At 38.7% G+C, this 19,122-nt stretch overlaps 2 protein-coding genes and 1 long non-coding RNA gene across 9 annotated transcripts in view; 1 reads left to right on the top strand and 2 right to left on the bottom strand.

Annotated features, from left to right (window-relative positions):
• LOC123499559 (WD repeat and FYVE domain-containing protein 3-like) overlaps positions 1–3,228 on the bottom strand; it is a 53,357-nt gene extending 50,129 nt beyond the window's left edge. For 5 of the 7 annotated variants that reach the window (XM_045247678.1, XM_045247680.1, XM_045247681.1 and 2 more), the window contains exon 1: positions 3,075–3,228. The gene's annotated coding sequence lies outside the window, so the exon portion shown is untranslated. The remainder of the gene's footprint in view (positions 1–3,074) is intronic. The other 2 variants (XM_045247682.1, XM_045247679.1) reach the window with 1 other exon arrangement.
• A 1,321-nt stretch (positions 3,229–4,549) lies between these two features.
• LOC123499824 (DNA-directed RNA polymerase III subunit RPC5-like) lies at positions 4,550–9,733 on the bottom strand. The gene is made up of 10 exons (XM_045248327.1): positions 9,591–9,733; positions 9,286–9,387; positions 8,678–8,832; positions 8,254–8,453; positions 7,933–8,080; positions 7,370–7,596; positions 6,555–6,763; positions 5,877–6,043; positions 5,125–5,203; positions 4,550–4,852 (listed from the first exon to the last, which is right to left on the bottom strand). Exons 1-10 carry the CDS (start codon positions 9,630–9,632, stop codon positions 4,697–4,699), a joined length of 1,485 nt encoding a protein of 494 aa, XP_045104262.1. The 5' UTR covers positions 9,633–9,733; the 3' UTR covers positions 4,550–4,696.
• A 3,559-nt stretch (positions 9,734–13,292) lies between these two features.
• LOC123499825 lies at positions 13,293–13,694 on the top strand. Its single transcript, XR_006673115.1, has 2 exons — positions 13,293–13,354; positions 13,509–13,694. It is a non-coding gene; the product is annotated as an uncharacterized LOC123499825 (long non-coding RNA).
• The last annotated feature ends 5,428 nt before the right edge of the window (positions 13,695–19,122 follow it).

Consider the following 19,122-nt stretch of genomic DNA (forward strand, 5'->3'; position numbering starts at 1 on the left):
AAAGCCTTCATAAAAAAAGCAGTCATATGTTCCCATAAAAAATATATATGTATTTAATAAACATTTAATACAATGAGTGAATCTTTATACTGTAATAAAGGGAGACTTTTCCAGAAAGAAATGGAAAGACATTAATATTGCAAGCCTTTGCCAAGAGTAACTGAGTGAAGTGAGATGTATAGCCTATTCTGCCCACATGAGAAGTTTGTAATCACCATCGGATTTCTTCATCATCTAATTGTCCCCTCATTTTGAAAGTTATACTAGAGATAACAGGGAGAGGGGGCTGGCCCCCTGTGCAATCTAAATTCATCCATGTTAACTGAAGTCTCTACAAATATATCTTAAAGTTGATGTTCTTTTTATTTTGAAAGATAAGAGGTAGATGAGTGAAGTGAGGAAGGGAATGGAATGTGGGGGGATATAGTCCAGGTCACACAATCCCTCCTCCTACTCCATGGACATCAATAAAAAGGAATGTAGCCATGTGGTCAGTTAGTTTCTGTTCAACACTCAGCAGAGATACTCGTACATGAATGACAATGAGAAGATTTACATGGGCATATTTTGGGATCTGGAAGAAGCTTGCCAATGCCTGTTGCCCCAAGAGCCTAGTTGTGCCTTGGAATCAGAGTTGCACTTGGAGCAGGAATTCCCTGACTGCTAGTAATTAGTGGGGTTTGAGTGCACACTGTGTGAAGGAATGAAACAAACGGGGTTCCAGCGTACAAGTGGGACGTTGTACAGGATCCTTTGTGTGACACGGCAAGCATGCAGGCTGCCTTTTTTTTTATTTATTTTTTTTTTTATTTATACCATGTGGACTTTTCACAGGAATTTATAGGCTAAAGGGGATACTTTTTAGGGTACCTCCTATCTCAAAGCCCACCCGTAAGGAAACCATTGCCCCGAGTGAGGAAGCCCAACCTACACTCGGACCGTGGACAGGATTCGAACCCGTGCACTTGGAGACCCCTCGGACCCCAAAGCACACATGGTTCCACTGTACCATGGCGGCCCCTTGTCATCAATGTTGGTTTTGTATGGATTTGTTTCTTGTAATTTTATCTTTTTTTTTTTTATTTATTAGTTTATTTTTTTAATACTACTGGGTTGAACTTGGGGCCAGAGGACATTAAGTAATCCTGTCCACGGTCTGAGTGTAGGTTGGGCTTCCTCACTCGGGGGCCAGAGGACATTAAGTAATCCTGTCCACGGTCAGAGTGTAGGTTGGGCTTCCTCACTCGGGGGCCAGAGGACATTAAGTAATCCTGTCCACGGTCCGAGTGTAGGTTGGGCTTCCTCACTCGGGGTAACGGTTTCCTATCGGGTGGGCTTTGAGATAGGAGGTACCCTAAAAAGTATCCCCTTTAGCCCATAAATTCCCGTGAAAAGCCCACATGGTATATATATATATATATATATATATATATATATATATATATATATATATATATATATATATATATAAAAAAGTAGGTTGACCAGTAGCTAGTCCTTATTATTCCCCGGTGCCAGCTCCATCATCTTGGAGATGATAAAGTCTACTGTTTAACTAAAGTGGACATGAAGTAACAAAGACATAGGTGGTTTAAGTATTTTGTTGTCAACAGAGCAATAGATCATGTCTCTTTACAACTGTCACAACATACAAGTAGCCTGTTCTTCTCTTAGAACATGGTCAGCAGCTCCTTTCCAACTGAAGGTGCTTAGTGAGACATAATGTTCCTTCTCTGTTGGAGGTTAACAGAGTGGCAATCTCAGAGTGTTTATAGAAAAGAACCTGAGTTGCAGCCAGAGTTGGGAGGCTACTCAACCCTTGTAAACAGTGATTAACACCTTCAGTACTGGGACACATTATTACCTTGAGATTTGTGTATGATTAGACCATTTTATTGACATTAGGAAGGGTGTATGGAGTCCAGAAGATTAATACCCAGAGTCTTCACTATTTTAATCCGCATTAAAGTTTCTGAAGCTGTATAAAATCACCAAATAGAAACCAACCAGAAATATATATATAAACCAAATAGAAATAGAAATATATATATATATATATATATATATATATATATATATATATATATATATATATATATATATAGATAGATAGATAGAGAGAGAGAGAGAGAGAGAGAGAGAGAGAGAGAGAGAGAGAGAGAGAGAGAGAGAGAGAGACTTTCATTCTCATTGCTAATATTTATTTATATAATTTGCACTGTCCTGTGTAGGATTGTTATATTTCTTTGGAATCTGGATAAGTTTCCCTTTATTTTTTCAGAAATCTATGGAATGCTGGGGAAAATTTCCATTGGTATTTATATTTCAATCAGTAATTTGGCTTTCTTGCCTAAAAATGTAGCATTTCTGATGTGTTCCCATAGTTTGTTAAGGGTAGTTAAGGATTATGAATTTCTACTGTTTTTTTCAAATACACATTTCATAGTGCAAGTTAGCAAAGATCAACACAGCACAAGATGTAATCAGTGAAATCTAAGGAGCAAAGGAGTCTGAAAGTAGTGGTGAGAGGCTGTCTCCTCTTAAAACTAACATGTTCACTTGATCAATTTTGTAAAACTTTAAAAAAGTTTTTCTTCTCTTTATTTAATGTAGGAAGAGAACCAGCCACAGGCAACAAAAAATGTGATTAGAAAATCTTGCATATTTTACCTTCCTAATATAAGACAATAAAGTTGGTAGCTGCCTGAGCTCACTGTTATGGTGAGATTACTGGTGAATACTGTGAGATAATGGACAGCAACAGTGATGAACTTAAATTGATGAGGTGTACCCTATCTGATCATCACTGACAAACGGGCACTACGTCCCTTAACATGTAAACATTGCGGCCTGCGCAACATTGCTGATGGCAATGACTCAACAAACACACACGTAACATCATAAGAGGTCAAGCCTCTTAACTACAAGTCAATCTGTGATGGAGGTCAGAGTGGGTCAGTCAGCCCAAACCTGTGCGCTACGCCCACGTCAATAATCCCACGCCCACTCCCGCTCTCTTGACACCACTTGTACCCTGTAGTCTAGCACAGGGTGTGTCACATATATCTCCTTACCTTACAGCATTAACGCCTGCACTGATAAAGACCATCGCGGGCAAGATTTACATTGTAAAACAGTGATGCCTGAGCCAAGTGTCAAGTTTGTTGTTGACAACCAGTAGACCTGCGCGGCGGCTGCAGACACCTGAGTCCCGCCGTGCGTGTAGCAGCCAGCGGCTGTAACCCACCGCCCCGCGCCGCCCCCTGCTGCCTAACCATACCCTTCACGCCCTCACATTACTTTTGACACCACATTTCACGGGTTCACTGCTTATACAACTAGGTCCTATTGACAGCCTTCATTCCTCTTCGTTACATGCACTGCCAGCCTATCACCTGATAAAAAGTGTTACGGAGATGACATTCATTACCTGTCTTCGCATTTCACCATCCTGTGTATCATTGCTTTTCTTTTGGCGTTTAGTTGAGGACTCTTCTTTTTTTTTTTTCTTCAGTAGGTGTTTCGAGGGGGTGTCACGTAGAATTGTAACCACGGTCTATATCTGCATGGACCATGACTGTAACTACGTCTAGATCATCTATATGTATTAATACATCCCACGTGATCGATGCATATGTAGTTACAATTTTGTAAATCTCACGCCTTCTTTCCTCAGGGAAGTTGGCACATGAAATATCTTGGGACGCTCTTCTTTGATAATGTGCTGTAAGGTCGGCCAGCACCCGTACCCTTTTCACTTTTTTATTATTATATAATATATATATATATATATATATATATATATATATATATATATATATATATATATATATATTCTATTAAGGTACAGCAAACTGCATTAATGATAATGAGATACATATTCTAATTTCCATATAGGTTGGTTCTAGCAAGATGTATTAGACTTAGTCTAATACATCTTGGGTTCTAGCTGTTTGTGTGCGTTATAATAATAATAATAATAATAATAATAATAATAATAATAATAATAATAATAATAATAATAATAATAATAATAATAATAATAAGTAATAATAATAATAATAATAATAATAATAATAATAATAATAATTATTATTATTATTATTATCATTATTATTGTTATCCTATCAGTGTGTGTGTCTGTGTGTGTGTGTGTGTGTGTGTGTGTGTGTGTGTGTGTGTGTTACACAGAATATACTGCCCTGAATGGATGAGAGAGAGAGAGAGAGAGAGAGAGAGAGAGAGAGAGAGAGAGAGAGAGAGAGAGAGAGAGAGAGAGTAGGGGGGGGCAGAATTCATGATAATATAATCATATTTTTGTTGTTGCACCATATACCCAGTGACCACATGGCAAACTGTCCAGAGTTGACACCTTTACTGTGTTTTCTTCTTCATAATACATGATCCACTGCACTCTAACCAATTTCTTCCTTGCTTACCATCTTCTCCAACACTCTTGTAAAGACTTCTAACTTTCTTGTCTCAAAAAGAGAACTTTATTGACTTCCACTCTCCATATCTAAAACTGTAGTAGTATAAAACAAATCAATTTTACTTTGTAATTTAATTAGTAGCTTATTAATTAAATACAGAATACAGCTAAATAAACAAGAACAAGGATTAACAGATCCCGGAATAGTTTTGATAGAGGAAGCCTCAAGGAATACAGTTCCTCAAGTTCCTATCCATGCCTGTTTCATCTAGTATCCCTGTTAGCCCGGCGCTGCTTGGCTGGGGCGGGCTGGGCCTCACCGTCCGCCACATCCTCAACTGGCTCACTTTTCACACGGACAGATCGACCTTTCTTCTGTGGACTGGTGGAGTTTGTACCCTTGCTACCTTCACCACTCGTCTGCAATATGACCAAGTGGAAGAGAACATTAATAAAACAAATAAGTAATTCTTACTGCCAAGTAATACAATAAAGCTCATCCTACTTTCTTATTAAAATATTAATTAAGATGTATATAATCTAAAAGTTTACTATTATGGACAATCTTCTGAAAATATTTGAAGTAAAGTGTATGTGGCTAAACTGATGAATCAAGAAACTATGCATCATACACTGCTTTGCAAAGTAATATGCAAAATTTTCACTATGAATAGTACACCATACTTCCTTACTTTCTCCTTAAAATTATGTGCCAACTGCTCACTCCTTGACTGCCAGATCATCTGCTGCCGCTGCACTACATCTGGGTACCTGTCAGGGATAACACACCTCTATCAACCAAAGTACTGGAGGGGGAGAAAATTTCTCTTATACTTGCCATGCACAATCAGAGATAACTAATTTAGAATGAAAAAAACATATATATGTTTCTTAGAATATAAGGCAAGGGTATTCTCAGATTACCCTAAGCATGGCACAGGTACCTTTGGCAGAGTAGTGGAGAGGTGAATTCCCAAGGATGCCACATGTAAATGCTTAGTACAAAAAGGATTTACAAAAAGGATTCTCAATAACATACTATCTCAGAACAATGTATGTCCAGCTAGAAGTAGCCATTGTCATATCACATCATCCTCTTTGTTATTTTTTTACATTTTTTTTTTTTAAGTATTCATTTCTTTTCTAATCTCAAGCATCAACCACACAGTCATGTTATCTCAGCAAGATATCAAGATGATGATGATAATAATTACCATGGTTTCATCTGTGCAGAAAATCATATAAACTTTAGCATGAAAAGATCACTTACCTTACAAAGAGAGAATCTGATCACCATTTAACAATTTGTCTGATATACAAATCAAATAGCAAGAATAAGTACATAAAGAGGATGGATTCTAAAAGAGACATAGCAAAAATACTATCAGCCACAATACAGACAGGCCTCAGCATCAGCAACACACAAATCACAAGGATAACTTACTTGTTCAAGAAAGTACTGTCTGTTGGCAGAAGGAACTCCCAAATGGCACGAGTGCCCCTGTAGCGTGACACTCCACGCAGAATTTCCTTCAGGTCACTACTGGGCAGCCCTACCACATCTGCCACTTCTCCTCGGGTGACACCAGTCTTTTTTGTGAACAGGTATAGCTGTTCAAAGAAAGATGTCAGTGATCCCTCATTTTGAATACAAATCTGGAGTCTAAATCTTATCATCCACATATGAATATAACATATTTTGTAAGTACATTCTAGCTTGTTACAAAGACTTAAAGAAATTATTAACCACTATAGTAATCTATAACATGTTACTTGTGGTGCAGTCACCATAGGTTAGATTTTTAGTTCCTTGAGTACATATTCTCAACATTGAACTAATTTTCTTCTGGTCAGTGTTGCTTGGCTCCCATTGAGAATTCAAACACAGGATCAAAGGGTGATGTGAACTCATCATTAACACAGCATTGACCTCACTGAACATTCCCCTTTGTGTCTCACAACACAAGACGGCAGTCACAGCCTGCCCTCTTTCTATCTTCCTTCACACAAAACCACGTGCACTTAATTACAAATACACACTTTACTCAAAATTCTAACTATTTTTAACACTGTTTGCATCTCAGTGGTTCATGTCACAAAGTAGTGTGAGCCAGAAACTCACCACATAGTCCCTCCCTCGCTGGATGAGATCATTTGGCACACCACACTCTGATTTGCTGTCTTTGGGATAGATAATATCTGACTTGACTACCCAGTTTCCTTGTACAAGAACTGCCACCTGCTGCAGCACTTTTAGCACTGACTGGGATGACTCTGTGTTGGCACCCATACCCAGCACACCGAGAAGCTCCACAAAGGATGCAACACCAGCTGAAAAAAACAGGATACCTGGTATTAGAGACTGAGTTACAGTTTTATCTATTGGCAGTTTGCAGGCAACTTCTAGCAATTGCACAAGACTATCTCCTAAAGTGGCTTTTCTAGAAATATATTGGAATCAAACATGTGATATCAAGACTTACCTAACAAAATCCACAAAGAATTTTATATAACTGAGTCAGATGCTATTTGTTGCCTCAATCTTCTTCTCTTGACTATGTTTCCACATGAGCCATAACACAGCTGCCTTTCTTACTATTTTCCATGGCCAATTCTAGTTACTGTTCTTTCAAGGGATTTTATTGTACTGGATTTCTTAATATTATAAGAGGCCCCAAATAACATAGTGTGCCAAACCCCACAGGTAGGAGATCAAGTAAGTGTAGCACTGAATAAAAAAAATATTGAAAAATATTCATGGGTTCCTAAGTTACATCACTTTGAAAGTACCACAACTTTAGCTGCATTTTTCTCCACTTTCTATATGTGACACTTGGCACATTATGTTATTAAGAGCTTCATATAGCAGATTTCGAATAACTAAGTAAATCAAAACTTTGCTTTATTCATTCTTAAATTAAAGAAGCATTTTCTCACCATTGACCATGACTGTCTTGACTCGGTCATGCAAAGGGAGGGAGGCCAGGGCTGAGCGAGACATGAGGTGGGCAGGTAAGCCAGGAGCAACAACCTGCACTTCCTCTGTGGGTGGCACCAAGTGCTTCATGTATTCATCAGCATTAAGGCTGAACTGATCAATATGTTCATCCTCATAAAGGCAGTAAAGCTTCCTCTTCTCAAACTCACTATGCTCTCCACCAGACCTGCAGATTAGTAAGTTCATCTTTATGAATAGCGATGGGTAAGATTTTTTAAATAATCCAAACAAACTTGGTCATAAAGAAGCTGGAAATGTATCAGTGTTGTGCAGCAAGAATGCAGAAATGTACTAGAGGTAGGAGATACATAACCCTGATGAAGATGAAAAGAAAGTAACTGATGATATGAGTGTAAAGCTGCAGCAAACTCAGAACAATGATTATAATTCTTCTTTTCTGCTTCAGTTTGCATGCTACTATATATCAACAAAAGACAAGTTCATATAAAAAATAACTAGAAATAGTACTGTTTAGAATCTAGATTATTGGCATCCAACTGACTTGTGATAATCTACTTCAATCCATGGCTCTTCATGAATCTTTCGCAATAGGAACCCATAACTCTTTTCTTTAGCCTTACGGCTTTTCTCAGTTTCTGGCTTCTCAAATCTCACAGTTACTTTTTTGGCTTTTTCTTCCTCATCAGAATCTGGAAACAACAAGACCACTTATTAATAACTTAATTTTAATGTAATTTTATCTTAAGGAATAAGTTATTGTAAAACAGTTTTAATCAGCCAAGTCCACAAGTTATTGACTAACACTTCATGATAGTATCTGCATCCTGTCTAGATAATACATCTTAAATGATATCCACATCACCTTCTTCCCCAGTTGTATCCTTTCGGTCCTGCCGACTCCGCTTGTCTGCCTGATCCAAGTAGGAAAAGGAAGGCCGCAAGGCAAGGACTGTGGTGACTGGCGTGAGGTGCAAGCTGTTGTCCCGCACAACACCAACAGCATAGCGGCTTGTATCACTCAAGGCCTTGCTCGATGTCAACACTATCTTGTCCATAACATTACTGCAAGATGGTAAGTAGCACACCTGCCCTGTATATCTTTCAGTGGTCACTTTCTACATGTGGCATCTCTCATTTTAATACTACTAATGATAAAATATTGAAGACATGAACTTTACACAAAAATAAAAAAGAAACATAATAGTGACACAATGAAAGACACTGACAAGTACATATAAATCTACAAGTTTTACTACATGATATATTATTAACTAATGCCAACTCACCTCTTATAAAAGTTATCTTCAGAATCTCTCATCTCCCTGTATGCTCCATCCACATTATAAGCAATCTGCTCTCCTTTGCTCTTGTCATAAGTGGGTCCTCTGGTCCTCAGCCCCATCTCTATCTCTACGTGTCCACTCTGAGGCCGAATTTTAGTCTGGAAGTTCATTACATACATTGAAGTGAAAGGACCCTATTTGGGTACTCTGCAATAACTCAAGTCCTCCACTCTGATGTTGACATTTCATATAATGGCTTTCCTATGTAACTGAAAGAAATGTCATCACGATCTGAAAACTGTGACCAAACTTCAACGAGACATCAACCAAGCCATGTTTTGTGTCCTATTTCACCTCCTACACCAATAAATTCAATATCACACTTACCTCTGTTACATCACTATAAATGAAGCTACAAATGACAGTAATGCTTGACAAGAGAGCACAATAACATAAGAGAAAGTAATCACAGAAAATATCACTACATTCCTGCATAAGAAACAAACAGAGAAGTATAAACACTTCAGCTCAGCAGCCTTCGTAACATTAACAAAATTGTAACTACAATGAAAGCTCTGTTATCTTGGTTCTGGTTCTAAGTCTGTACTAACCTTGAGGACTGTGGCATTATCGTAGGAGTGAGAACAAGGACGCACTGGGTACTGCAGCACATACAGCTTATCCAACAAAGTTTTGGACAGATACACAGGAATCTGAAATAATATGCTATTAATTTTTTCAATTTCAACTCTTCCCATATGCACAAACTTATTATACCTAAATTGCTCTTAATTGGGGAAAAAAAAATCCTGTAAAAAAAATTCAAACTAAATACTGACACGAATGTATAAATAATTACTCCTACTAGTCCATAATACCACAAGAGACAGGCAGCGAGAGGCCAGGCCAGCCTTACCTCAGCCACCACGGGGTCACTTTCAGCTCCCTCAGTCTTCATCCTGCCGCCCACACCACCCCATTGAATGTTTCACGCCCTCACCGCCACACTTGTCTGCCTTATTAAAAGCTGTCTGGCCTTCTTGTGGGTGAGAGTAAGGTACCAACGACCAGGACCCACGCTTGCGGCAGGTTCACACTTAAGGGTACGAGATGATAAATGTTTTTATTGTGTCAGCTAATTGGGTGTCTCTAAAATTTACTATGTTGGATGATTTGTGCTTGCATTTATATATCATCATTTAATTCAATGTCAAAGACTATGTATTTAGTAAATTATATTATCAGAGAGCATGGTGATAAGTATGTGAGGTAGATAGATACCTAAAGTAGATAAGAGTCCTTGGACACCCAGTTCCGCACCCAGAGCGTCCAGGTGAAGCTTACACCCGGCCTGAAAAAAGAAACGTGGGAAAGTCAAATGAGTTATTGATATCCACGTGACTTTGTTGACACTTTATTGCCCTCACCTGCACTCCAGCGATGAGGAAGAGAATCTGGTGAGTGAGAGACTAGCCTGAATGGATCTACGTTAATTACCTTTCTTACCTCCAATACTGTATAGATCACCGTTCAAAAATTCATATTGTATAATTAGCAAATAATGAATTATGTGTGTAGGCAAATCATTTTTTTTTTTTTTTTTATTCAATCATGAGGATAACGGTAGCGGATTTCACTCTCAGTTCGGCAGGCTGAGCTCTTATAAAGTGTCTTTTTGGCCATCACCATAGCATGGGTATTATGTCATTTTCATTGATTTATTTATTCTTTTAAACTTTTTTTAGATTTCTATAAACAATTTTTTTTTTTTTTTATTTATCTATTATATGTTCTATGTTTATTTTTGAATATTAACATTATATGCACTCAGGTTCTCATACACACTTCATTCGCACAGGGATCCTACTCCTATCTCAAAACTATTGTCCTTTGTTAGGGCATTGGGGGAGGGAGGGATAACTCATAAGCACACAGGGAGGCTACGTAGCATTGCACGTGTGAAGAGGGAAAACATTCACATCACATCACGCAAGACTAGGATGATACCAGCATTAAAGCGCCTGGAGTATAGAGATAGATTAAAGGAATTAAACATGTTTTCATTTCAGAGGAGATGTATAAGAGGGGATATGATAGAGTTATTTAAAATGTTCTCAGATACAAACTACATAGATGTGAGATCTTTCTTTACCTTAGAGGAGAGAAATAGGACTAGAAATCATGGCAGGAAGATTAGAAAGCAAGGCTGCAGGTTAGATATAAGAAAATATTTCTTTAGTACACACCTCTCTCTCTCTCTCTCTCTCTCTCTCTCTCTCTCTCTCTCTCTCTCTCTCTCTCTCTCTCACACACACACACACACACACACACACACACACACACACACACACACACACACACACACACACACACACACTCTCTCTCTCTCTCTCTCTCTCTCTCTCTCTCTCTCTCTCTCTCTCTCTCTCTCTCTCACACACACACACACACACACACACACACACACACACACACACACACACACACACACACACACACACACACACACACACCTCTCTCTCTCTCTCTCTCTCTCTCTCACACACACTGAATAAGTAGTGTTTTTGTTCACCACCATCATCACTCAGTTGCTACAGTTCAGGTGCTGAAGTAGATATTATTGTGCACAAAAAAAAATCAAACTAAATGACTGAGATGATGCTGAAATGCTCATGTAATGTTAAGTGTCATTCATGACCACTAAACGTACCCCACACAAAACATTATTGCATGGACACTTCCTGTGGTGCGGAACTCTTAATACTGTGACTATGAACATAATGAGTAGGCTACACATAAAATATAAAGTAAGAGTATTTGAAACATACCTTCAAAGTATTACACACAGGAGAGGGAAACCTTTTCATATCTGCCTGTTGACAGTCGTGCTTGTGATGACGGTACCTGTTTCGTACGCGTGAGAAACGACGCGCTCTATAGAAAACTAGCAAGAGTGACTATTGTATTACCTGTCACGTATCCACAGAATTCCTCCAGTAGTTTACCTCAGGAGCTACGTCTACCCCAAAGTTATAGATTTATATTCCATATTCAAGAGAGAGAGAGAGAGAGAGAGAGAGAGAGAGAGAGAGAGAGAGAGAGAGAGAGAGAGAGAGAGAGAGAGAGAGAGAGAGAGAGAGAGAGAGAGAGAGAGAGAGAGAGAGAGAGAGAGAGAGAGAGAGAGAGAGAGAGAGAGAGAGAGAGAGAGAGAGAGAGAGAGAGAGAGAGAGAGAGAGAGAGAGTGTGTGTGTGTGTGTGTGTGTGTGTGTGAGAGAGAGAGAGTGTGTGTGTGTGTGTGTGTGTATGAGAGAGAGAGAGAGAGAGAGAGAGAGAGAGAGAGAGAGAGAGAGAATGTGATTGTTAATAATATATTATAATTAAGTCAGCCATAAAATTCGTTTTCTCTAGACACGCATCACTTAAAGTTACCCATAAAATTCGTTTTCTCTACACATGCATCACTTAAGCCCCGCCCCCACACTCCAAATCGTTTGGGAAAAAAAATTTCGCCTCCGGGCCTCCTCCCCCATCGGTCCCCCAGCAGTAACCCTACCCCCTCGGAAGCCTGGAGGGTTAAATACTTTTTTTCAAATATTTGCTAACGGTAATATTACGCATCCATGGTATGTTTTTATGGTTTCTATAAATGTTTCGTTGTGTTTGAAGTGTTTTCCGCGCCTGTATTGAGTAAATAGGTAGCGTTTAGTGGTGTTTTATGGCGTATGTTAAGGGCTTTTGAACGGTCAAAAATTTCAATTTCCTAATTTGAGCTTTTTTATTTGAAGCTATAAGTGAGCCTTTATGGTAGCAAAGATTCGTCTATGCTCTTTTAAGTGTGAAATCAATCTATTGAGTGAAATGTGTGGACTTTGTAATGGTGTTTGGTGATGTTGAACAAAAGTCTTATTTTTCTTTATTTTATTTGCTCACGTTTCTGGTTCTCGGTCTGACTCGCCGTAGAATGCCTTAAACGATAGCTCAGACTCCGTGAAATGTGGTAAAATACTCGTCAAGTGAAAATGGCTTGACTTTCCAGGGCGTTTTAGAGAAGTTATTGCTGAAAATGCTTTATACTTTTATCGCAATTAATTTAGACATTTTTTAAAAACTAGTTGAGCTGGAGATATTTTGATATTTTGAAAAACAGTTTAAATATTTATCACGTCATAAAATGTCATACATTCGGTCGTGGCTTCGTTTTTTCTAAAAGTTATTTTTTAAATCAAATTATATACGTAATTTAGCCGAGTCACCCCCGTTCCCGTTCTCCCTGATGACCACAGCCCAGGTGGTGACTCATCATAGCCTCGGGCTCGCGCCTCTTTTCCAACACCCCAGTTCGTCGATATTTTGCCTAATATATAGTGATTTCTATGTGTTTTCTTGTATTTCTAGGTTCAGGTGTGTAGATACTAGTAGCAGAAGGAGGAAGAAACGAGAAATAAAGGAGGATAAGGAGGAAGGAAGGAGAAAGAGAGGAGGAAGAAGAGGAGCAGCCAAGCCACAATACTTAAGTCACCCTCCATTTCCTCAATATTTCGTCTAACATCTAGTGTTTTGATGTGTTTCTAGGCTCAGGCGTGTAGATGGAAGCAAATGAAGGAGAAGCAATGGAGGAGGATGAAGAAGAAATGAGAAATAGAAGCGGAATAGGAGAAGGAACCAAGATGTAATATTTAGGTAAGTGTCCCTTTTAATCTTGACGTTAATTTATAATGCATACTGTTGGTTTTGGGATATATTTGGGGTGTTACAAGTGTATTCAGTAGTGTTGCAAAGTGTTATGTGTATGTTTTTGGTGTATTTTTTATGTTTGGACCCTGCCTCGCACCAGCTCTGTCGCAGCTGGTAACACGGTGGTGCCATCCAGGGAGGGAAGACACACTTCCTCTCTGCACCATCCGCGGGGGATTTGACCCTGCCTCGCACCAGCTTTGTCCTGGTAACGTGGTGCTACCCATGGAGGAAGGACAGACTAGTTTGCTTCATCTAACCTAACTAATAATAAATGTTGTCATCACTCTTGTAATGTTCATCATTCCTTCCATCTAATGTGAATGTACCCACAGTGTTTATTAATCCTTCCATGTTCTGTGATGTACTCACATGACTGGTGTTAGTACTTAGTAATAAATCATGGTTGAATTAATATTGATGCATTTCATAATTCTTTTATTCTTTGATACTTGTGAAATGCCTAACTCAAAGCCAAGCGTAACCTGACCCTATTAGCCCCACAATATACACATGGTTACAGTATTTCACCACTAAATAAAAAAAAATTTAACAATTCTGTAATTGAATCTATAAATTATTCTGTGAATCAAAAAAGAAGCCCTGAAGATGCTCAAACAGTTAGCCTAAACAAAGCTAAAATGGCAGAGAAATGCCTTAAAGCTGCAAAACTGCTAAGGAAGCTGGGAAAATAGCAAAACATGGCAAGAAAATACTGAAAAATCCCTGGAAAACTACCCAAAAATGACAAAAAATGCTGAAAAATCCCTGCAAAACTGCCCGAAAAACTGTACAATCTCTGGAAAACTGCCCAAACCACCTATCATTGCCATTTGTCTAATATAGCAGAAAAAAAATGAATATATGAACATAAGACTAGTATTTTGAGAACATTTTCACTTTACAAGTCTAGTTAGTAACTACAAGTTCTAAAAGTATTTTAGACCATTTTCGTTGCAAAAGTCTTGGAGAAACTATCAACTCTGTAAAATGATTTTTTAAGCATTTCACAATGGCAATGCTCTCAAAAAACATGTCCCTTGCAATACTATACTATCACCATAAATATAAAAAACACAGACCATCATTCAGAGGCCATATTCTACACAGCCTCAGGTCTCACTCAATGCCTCACTGTCACTCCACTGTTGGTCTTTAGGCTCATTATTTGCCAACTTTATATATGTATAGAAAAAAATAGCTACTTGACATAATTTTCTACAAATTTAATTATTCTGACATCGTATTACTACTTTGGGAATAGTCACTGTGTATACAAACAAAAGACACATGACAAACAGGAGAAGATTATGCCTGATAGCCCGACACATGACATGCAGGCCACACGGGGCAAGGTTTGTTTGAGTTTGATCGTAACCTAGTGACTCATGATGAGTCACTAGATTAGAGCCTGTCACAGAAGGACTTGTGTCTAAATTGCACCATTTTGTCTCACTACGATCACGTCATTAGCTATGAGTTTGAAGAATACGGCCCCTGAAATCTTACATGGAACAGTAACAGCAAAGCTTACTAGAGAGTTGAGAAACATACTAATTAATCAGTCAAAATATTCTCACTCAAAAATGTATATAAACGTAATTACACACAATTTTTTTTTCTTTAAACGAAAGACTGATATCAAGGAATGACTGGCACACTTGCCACACACACTCACACATAAACCAATGATGCTGTGAATGTTGAAGCATCCTCCATCCTTGCCACTCTCTGTATTGCACTCTACACACAAATTTATGAAAGCAGTGTGCTGCTGGACCTCCAAAAACCTACAACAAAAAGAAAGGAGTCATTTAGCAATCATTTACCTTCATGTCATGTTATCAATCTGAAATTGTTAAAACTGCTCACTTGTAATCACATTTGTGGTACAGGAAGGTATATCAAAAACCCAGCCAAGCACCTTCTTGTGTTCCATAAAGTGCTGGGCAAGAATACACAGAGGCGCTTCCCTCAAAGCCACGTCACTGGAGCAGCACATCCTGTCGGGGAAACACAAACCTTTACTGCACTCACCAACACCCAGAAACATGTGCAGCTCAGCCACTCATCCCTCCTTACACATACAAACACCACCACTTGCAAACTGCACTCACCATTGCCCAACAAATAAATACAAGTCAGCCACTCATCTCTCCTTCCTCTTCAGACAGAGATGCCTCCAAAAAGAAGTCAACAACACACAGATTGATCACATTCATCTTTGACAGACAAAGTTTAGCGAAAAACTGACAATCTGTACATTTTACAATTCAATCATTTCTTTTTTTCTTCATTACAAAATTTCAAGAACTGTTTCACTGCACACACACACACACACACACACACACACACACACACACACACACACATGGCCTTACTTGCTCCACGCCCACTGCTGCACACATCTACCCCGCCCACTTCACGCCCATACTTCCCCAGTCAGCCCATCCGCCACCGCAGCCGCCCTTGCTAATGAAGTGATTCAAGACACACGTACAGATGACATCGTTTAACTGTTATAAAGTATATCTCCATCTTTTTCTCGTAATTCACTAGATAAAAGAAAGTTCAATGTAATATTTTCCAGCAGTGCATCTTATATAACTGGATGAATACTGCTTAGAACGCTATACTGTACTGTATTAGGCTGTACCTAAACCCATTAACTATGTAACAAGTTAGCGGGTAGAGCAGTGTATGTAATAATCGTAACTATACATACGAGTATACTGTGTAACTTGACAAAGACGCAATTCGTTATAGCCGTTGGAGGCCGGGAATACTTTTACTGACCCGTCCATCACTTACTAGGCTGCGTGAATAGGCCTATACTGCAATTCGGCCACTGTTCTGGCAAGGCAGTGTAGTAGCAACGGGCTATTAGGACTGAGAAAACGCCATGGCAATCACATTGCAGGGCGGCATTCCACTATCACAGTTCTGAGCGAGTGACTGATCGAGGTGAAACACCGCCACAACCAGGGGTCAAATGGCACCGCCCACCATATAGTACCTAACACCTAATAACCCGACGCATTGTAACTACCACAGGCCTAATTAACTACCCTTCACCACCTAATTATCAATATGTGACTCCTTCAATGGACGATACACCTTGCTATTAACACCTGTTCATCTCATCACTGTCTCATCACCGTCCCTTCACTTATGACATTATTGCAGGATTAATTATCTATCATTCACCATTTAGTCATGCATGTGCACCCAAACCTAACGTCACCCCTTCAATATATTATTATACTGCTTACTAGTATATTACCCGTCCCATAACGTCCCTGCCTTCCACTCTATTGACTCACCCATACACTGAGCAGGTGGAACTAGTGGAGCAGGTGGAGGTGCAGCGGTCAGCGTGTTGGAGGATATTTGATTTGATTTGCTACTTTTATTCACAAATTAGGAAGTACATAAATATGACACATTGAAGTAAATCAATGTATATAGGCCTATAGGACTAACTGTCTTCAGCCTCTTTTTAACCCACGAAATGTTGCATCTCTTTCTATCTATTATCGCTATTTTCATGCTAACTGTTCTATACTGATCTTGCTAACTGCATGCCTCCCCTCCTCCTGCGGCCTCGCTGCACAAGGCTTTCTTCTTCCTCTCATCCATATTCTGTCCAACTCTCTAACGCAAGAGTTAACCAGTACTCTCAGTCATTTATCCCTTTCACTGGTAAACTCGAACTCCCTCCCTGCATCTGTATTTCCGAATTCCTACGACTTGTCTTCTTTTAAGAGGGAGGTATCGAGACATTTGCCCTCTAATTTTGGCTGACGCTTTCCCACTTTTTAGAAAGCCAGCACTCAAGTGGGCCTTTTTTTTTTATCTTTTTTTTTCACTTTCCCCTACACACACACAAAAAAAAAAGAACATGATATTTGTAAATTAGACAAGTGGCAATTAAGAGCCTATACAGTAGTCTCGGTGCTAACTCCTTCAGTACTGGGACGGATTTTTACCTTGACCTTTGGCTACGATATGGCCACCTTGCTACTTCTTATAGTTAAAATAGTTTCGTAATTGCCAAGTAGTAGTAGTAGTAGTAGGAGTAGTAGGAGTAGTAGTAGTAGTAGTAGTAGTAGTAGTAGTAGAGAGAGAGAGAGAGAGAGAGAGAGAGAGAGAGAGAGAGAGAGAGATGACACTTGTACTTAATAACTGTAGTCCCTTTCTTGGCTTTAATTATGGATAAACACAGGTTTCTCTAATCCAGTAAGTAAAAGAATCTTATCAGAGTAAACCTTCATTATAAAACATTAGATACACATTTATATATACAAATGTTTAAAAGTATTTATAGTCATTTCTACACACAGCAAGACACTACAACGTGCACTACCTTACTGTAACACAATAACAAAATCAATGGTATTATCTTATGCAGGATACACACACACACACACACACACACACACACACACACACACCTTGACAGACAAACATAAAGAAACATCCTTGATCGAAGTCATAATCATTGTACTGTACCTGTCAATATATCCACTTGCATATGGAAAATTTTGAATTGAAGGAATTGAAAGACAAACGGTGCAGAGAGAGAGAGAGAGAGAGAGAGAGAGAGAGAGAGAGATGGAATAGTAGGAGGAAGACAAGGGAATGTGGAAGAGAGGAAGATATTAAAGAAATACCAATTAAAGTCTCTCTCTCTCTCTCTCTCTCTCTCTCTCTCTCAGTGGCGGATCAAGGATCAAAAATTTTTTTTTTTTGGGGGCGGGGCTAATATTCCTGATTCCTGGTACTCCTTGAGATTGGTGGCAAGTCTTACCAGCTGGGAGGGTGGCGCCTGCAAGACTGCCAGATAATTTTTTTTTAAACTTAGCAATCTTGAGGGGATTTTAAAAGGTATTTTTATGTAATAAGAACAGTAATATAGTTCATTAATGTTAATTTTTTCTAACGCCAGTGAGGAGTAATTAATTTATTATTGACATGCCGAAATTACAGCCCCTCTTACATCCCTAACTCGTAAAGATCGACGTAAAGACTCACAGTAAGTCACAGAATTTGATTTAGGTAACCTTTTTAGAAATCCTCAGAAAACCTCGATACATTATTGTTCCATGTATACATATTACCTTGCACCATTTATATATATATATATATATATATATATATATATATATATATATATATATATATATATATATATATATATATATATATATATACAACCTCGGTCATAGTAAACAAAAATATGGGGAGGGGGACGCATCAGCTCCCTCAGCATCACCCCCCTTCCCTTATCCCATGGATCTTCCGCTGCTGCTACTGCTCTCTCTCTCTCTCTCTCTCAAAACCATGAAAGCATAAGGCATCAAAATATTAAACATAATAAAATAACACAAAAGTAATGAAAACATCTGCAGTGGCAACAAACATATAATGATAACAAGAAGGCACTTGTGACAGGGATATGATAAGCGGATGACTTCTGTTGTTACCGAGCGGGAACTGCTTAACTCGCAGACTGGTCAATAGCAGACCTTTATTTAGGATGCAAACGACCCGGCACGATTGTCTGACGAAATAATGAACGTCACTGATAATATTTATCAACGAAATCGGACATAGCTGACGAGTAGATGTACAATAATTATAATCAGGTGTATGAGCGAAAGTCAAATTTTGGTCATGCATACTATATTAATACCATTTTATATGACACACTG

This window comes from Portunus trituberculatus, chromosome 50 (genome assembly GCF_017591435.1).
Source record: "Portunus trituberculatus isolate SZX2019 chromosome 50, ASM1759143v1, whole genome shotgun sequence".
Classification (NCBI taxonomy): Eukaryota; Metazoa; Arthropoda; class Malacostraca; order Decapoda; family Portunidae; genus Portunus; species Portunus trituberculatus.

Excerpts from the sequence above, each read along its gene's own strand:
- LOC123499824 (XM_045248327.1), bottom strand. The coding sequence starts at position 9,632 with ATGAAGACTGAGGGAGCTGAAAGTGACCCCGTGGTGGCTGAG. Across the intron at positions 7,597-7,932 it reads ATTGAAGTAGATTATCACAA|GTCTGGTGGAGAGCATAGTG; the intron begins GTCAGTTGGATG and ends ACTAATCTGCAG. Across the intron at positions 6,764-7,369 it reads CAAGACAGTCATGGTCAATG|CTGGTGTTGCATCCTTTGTG; the intron begins GTGAGAAAATGC and ends TGTTTTTTTCAG.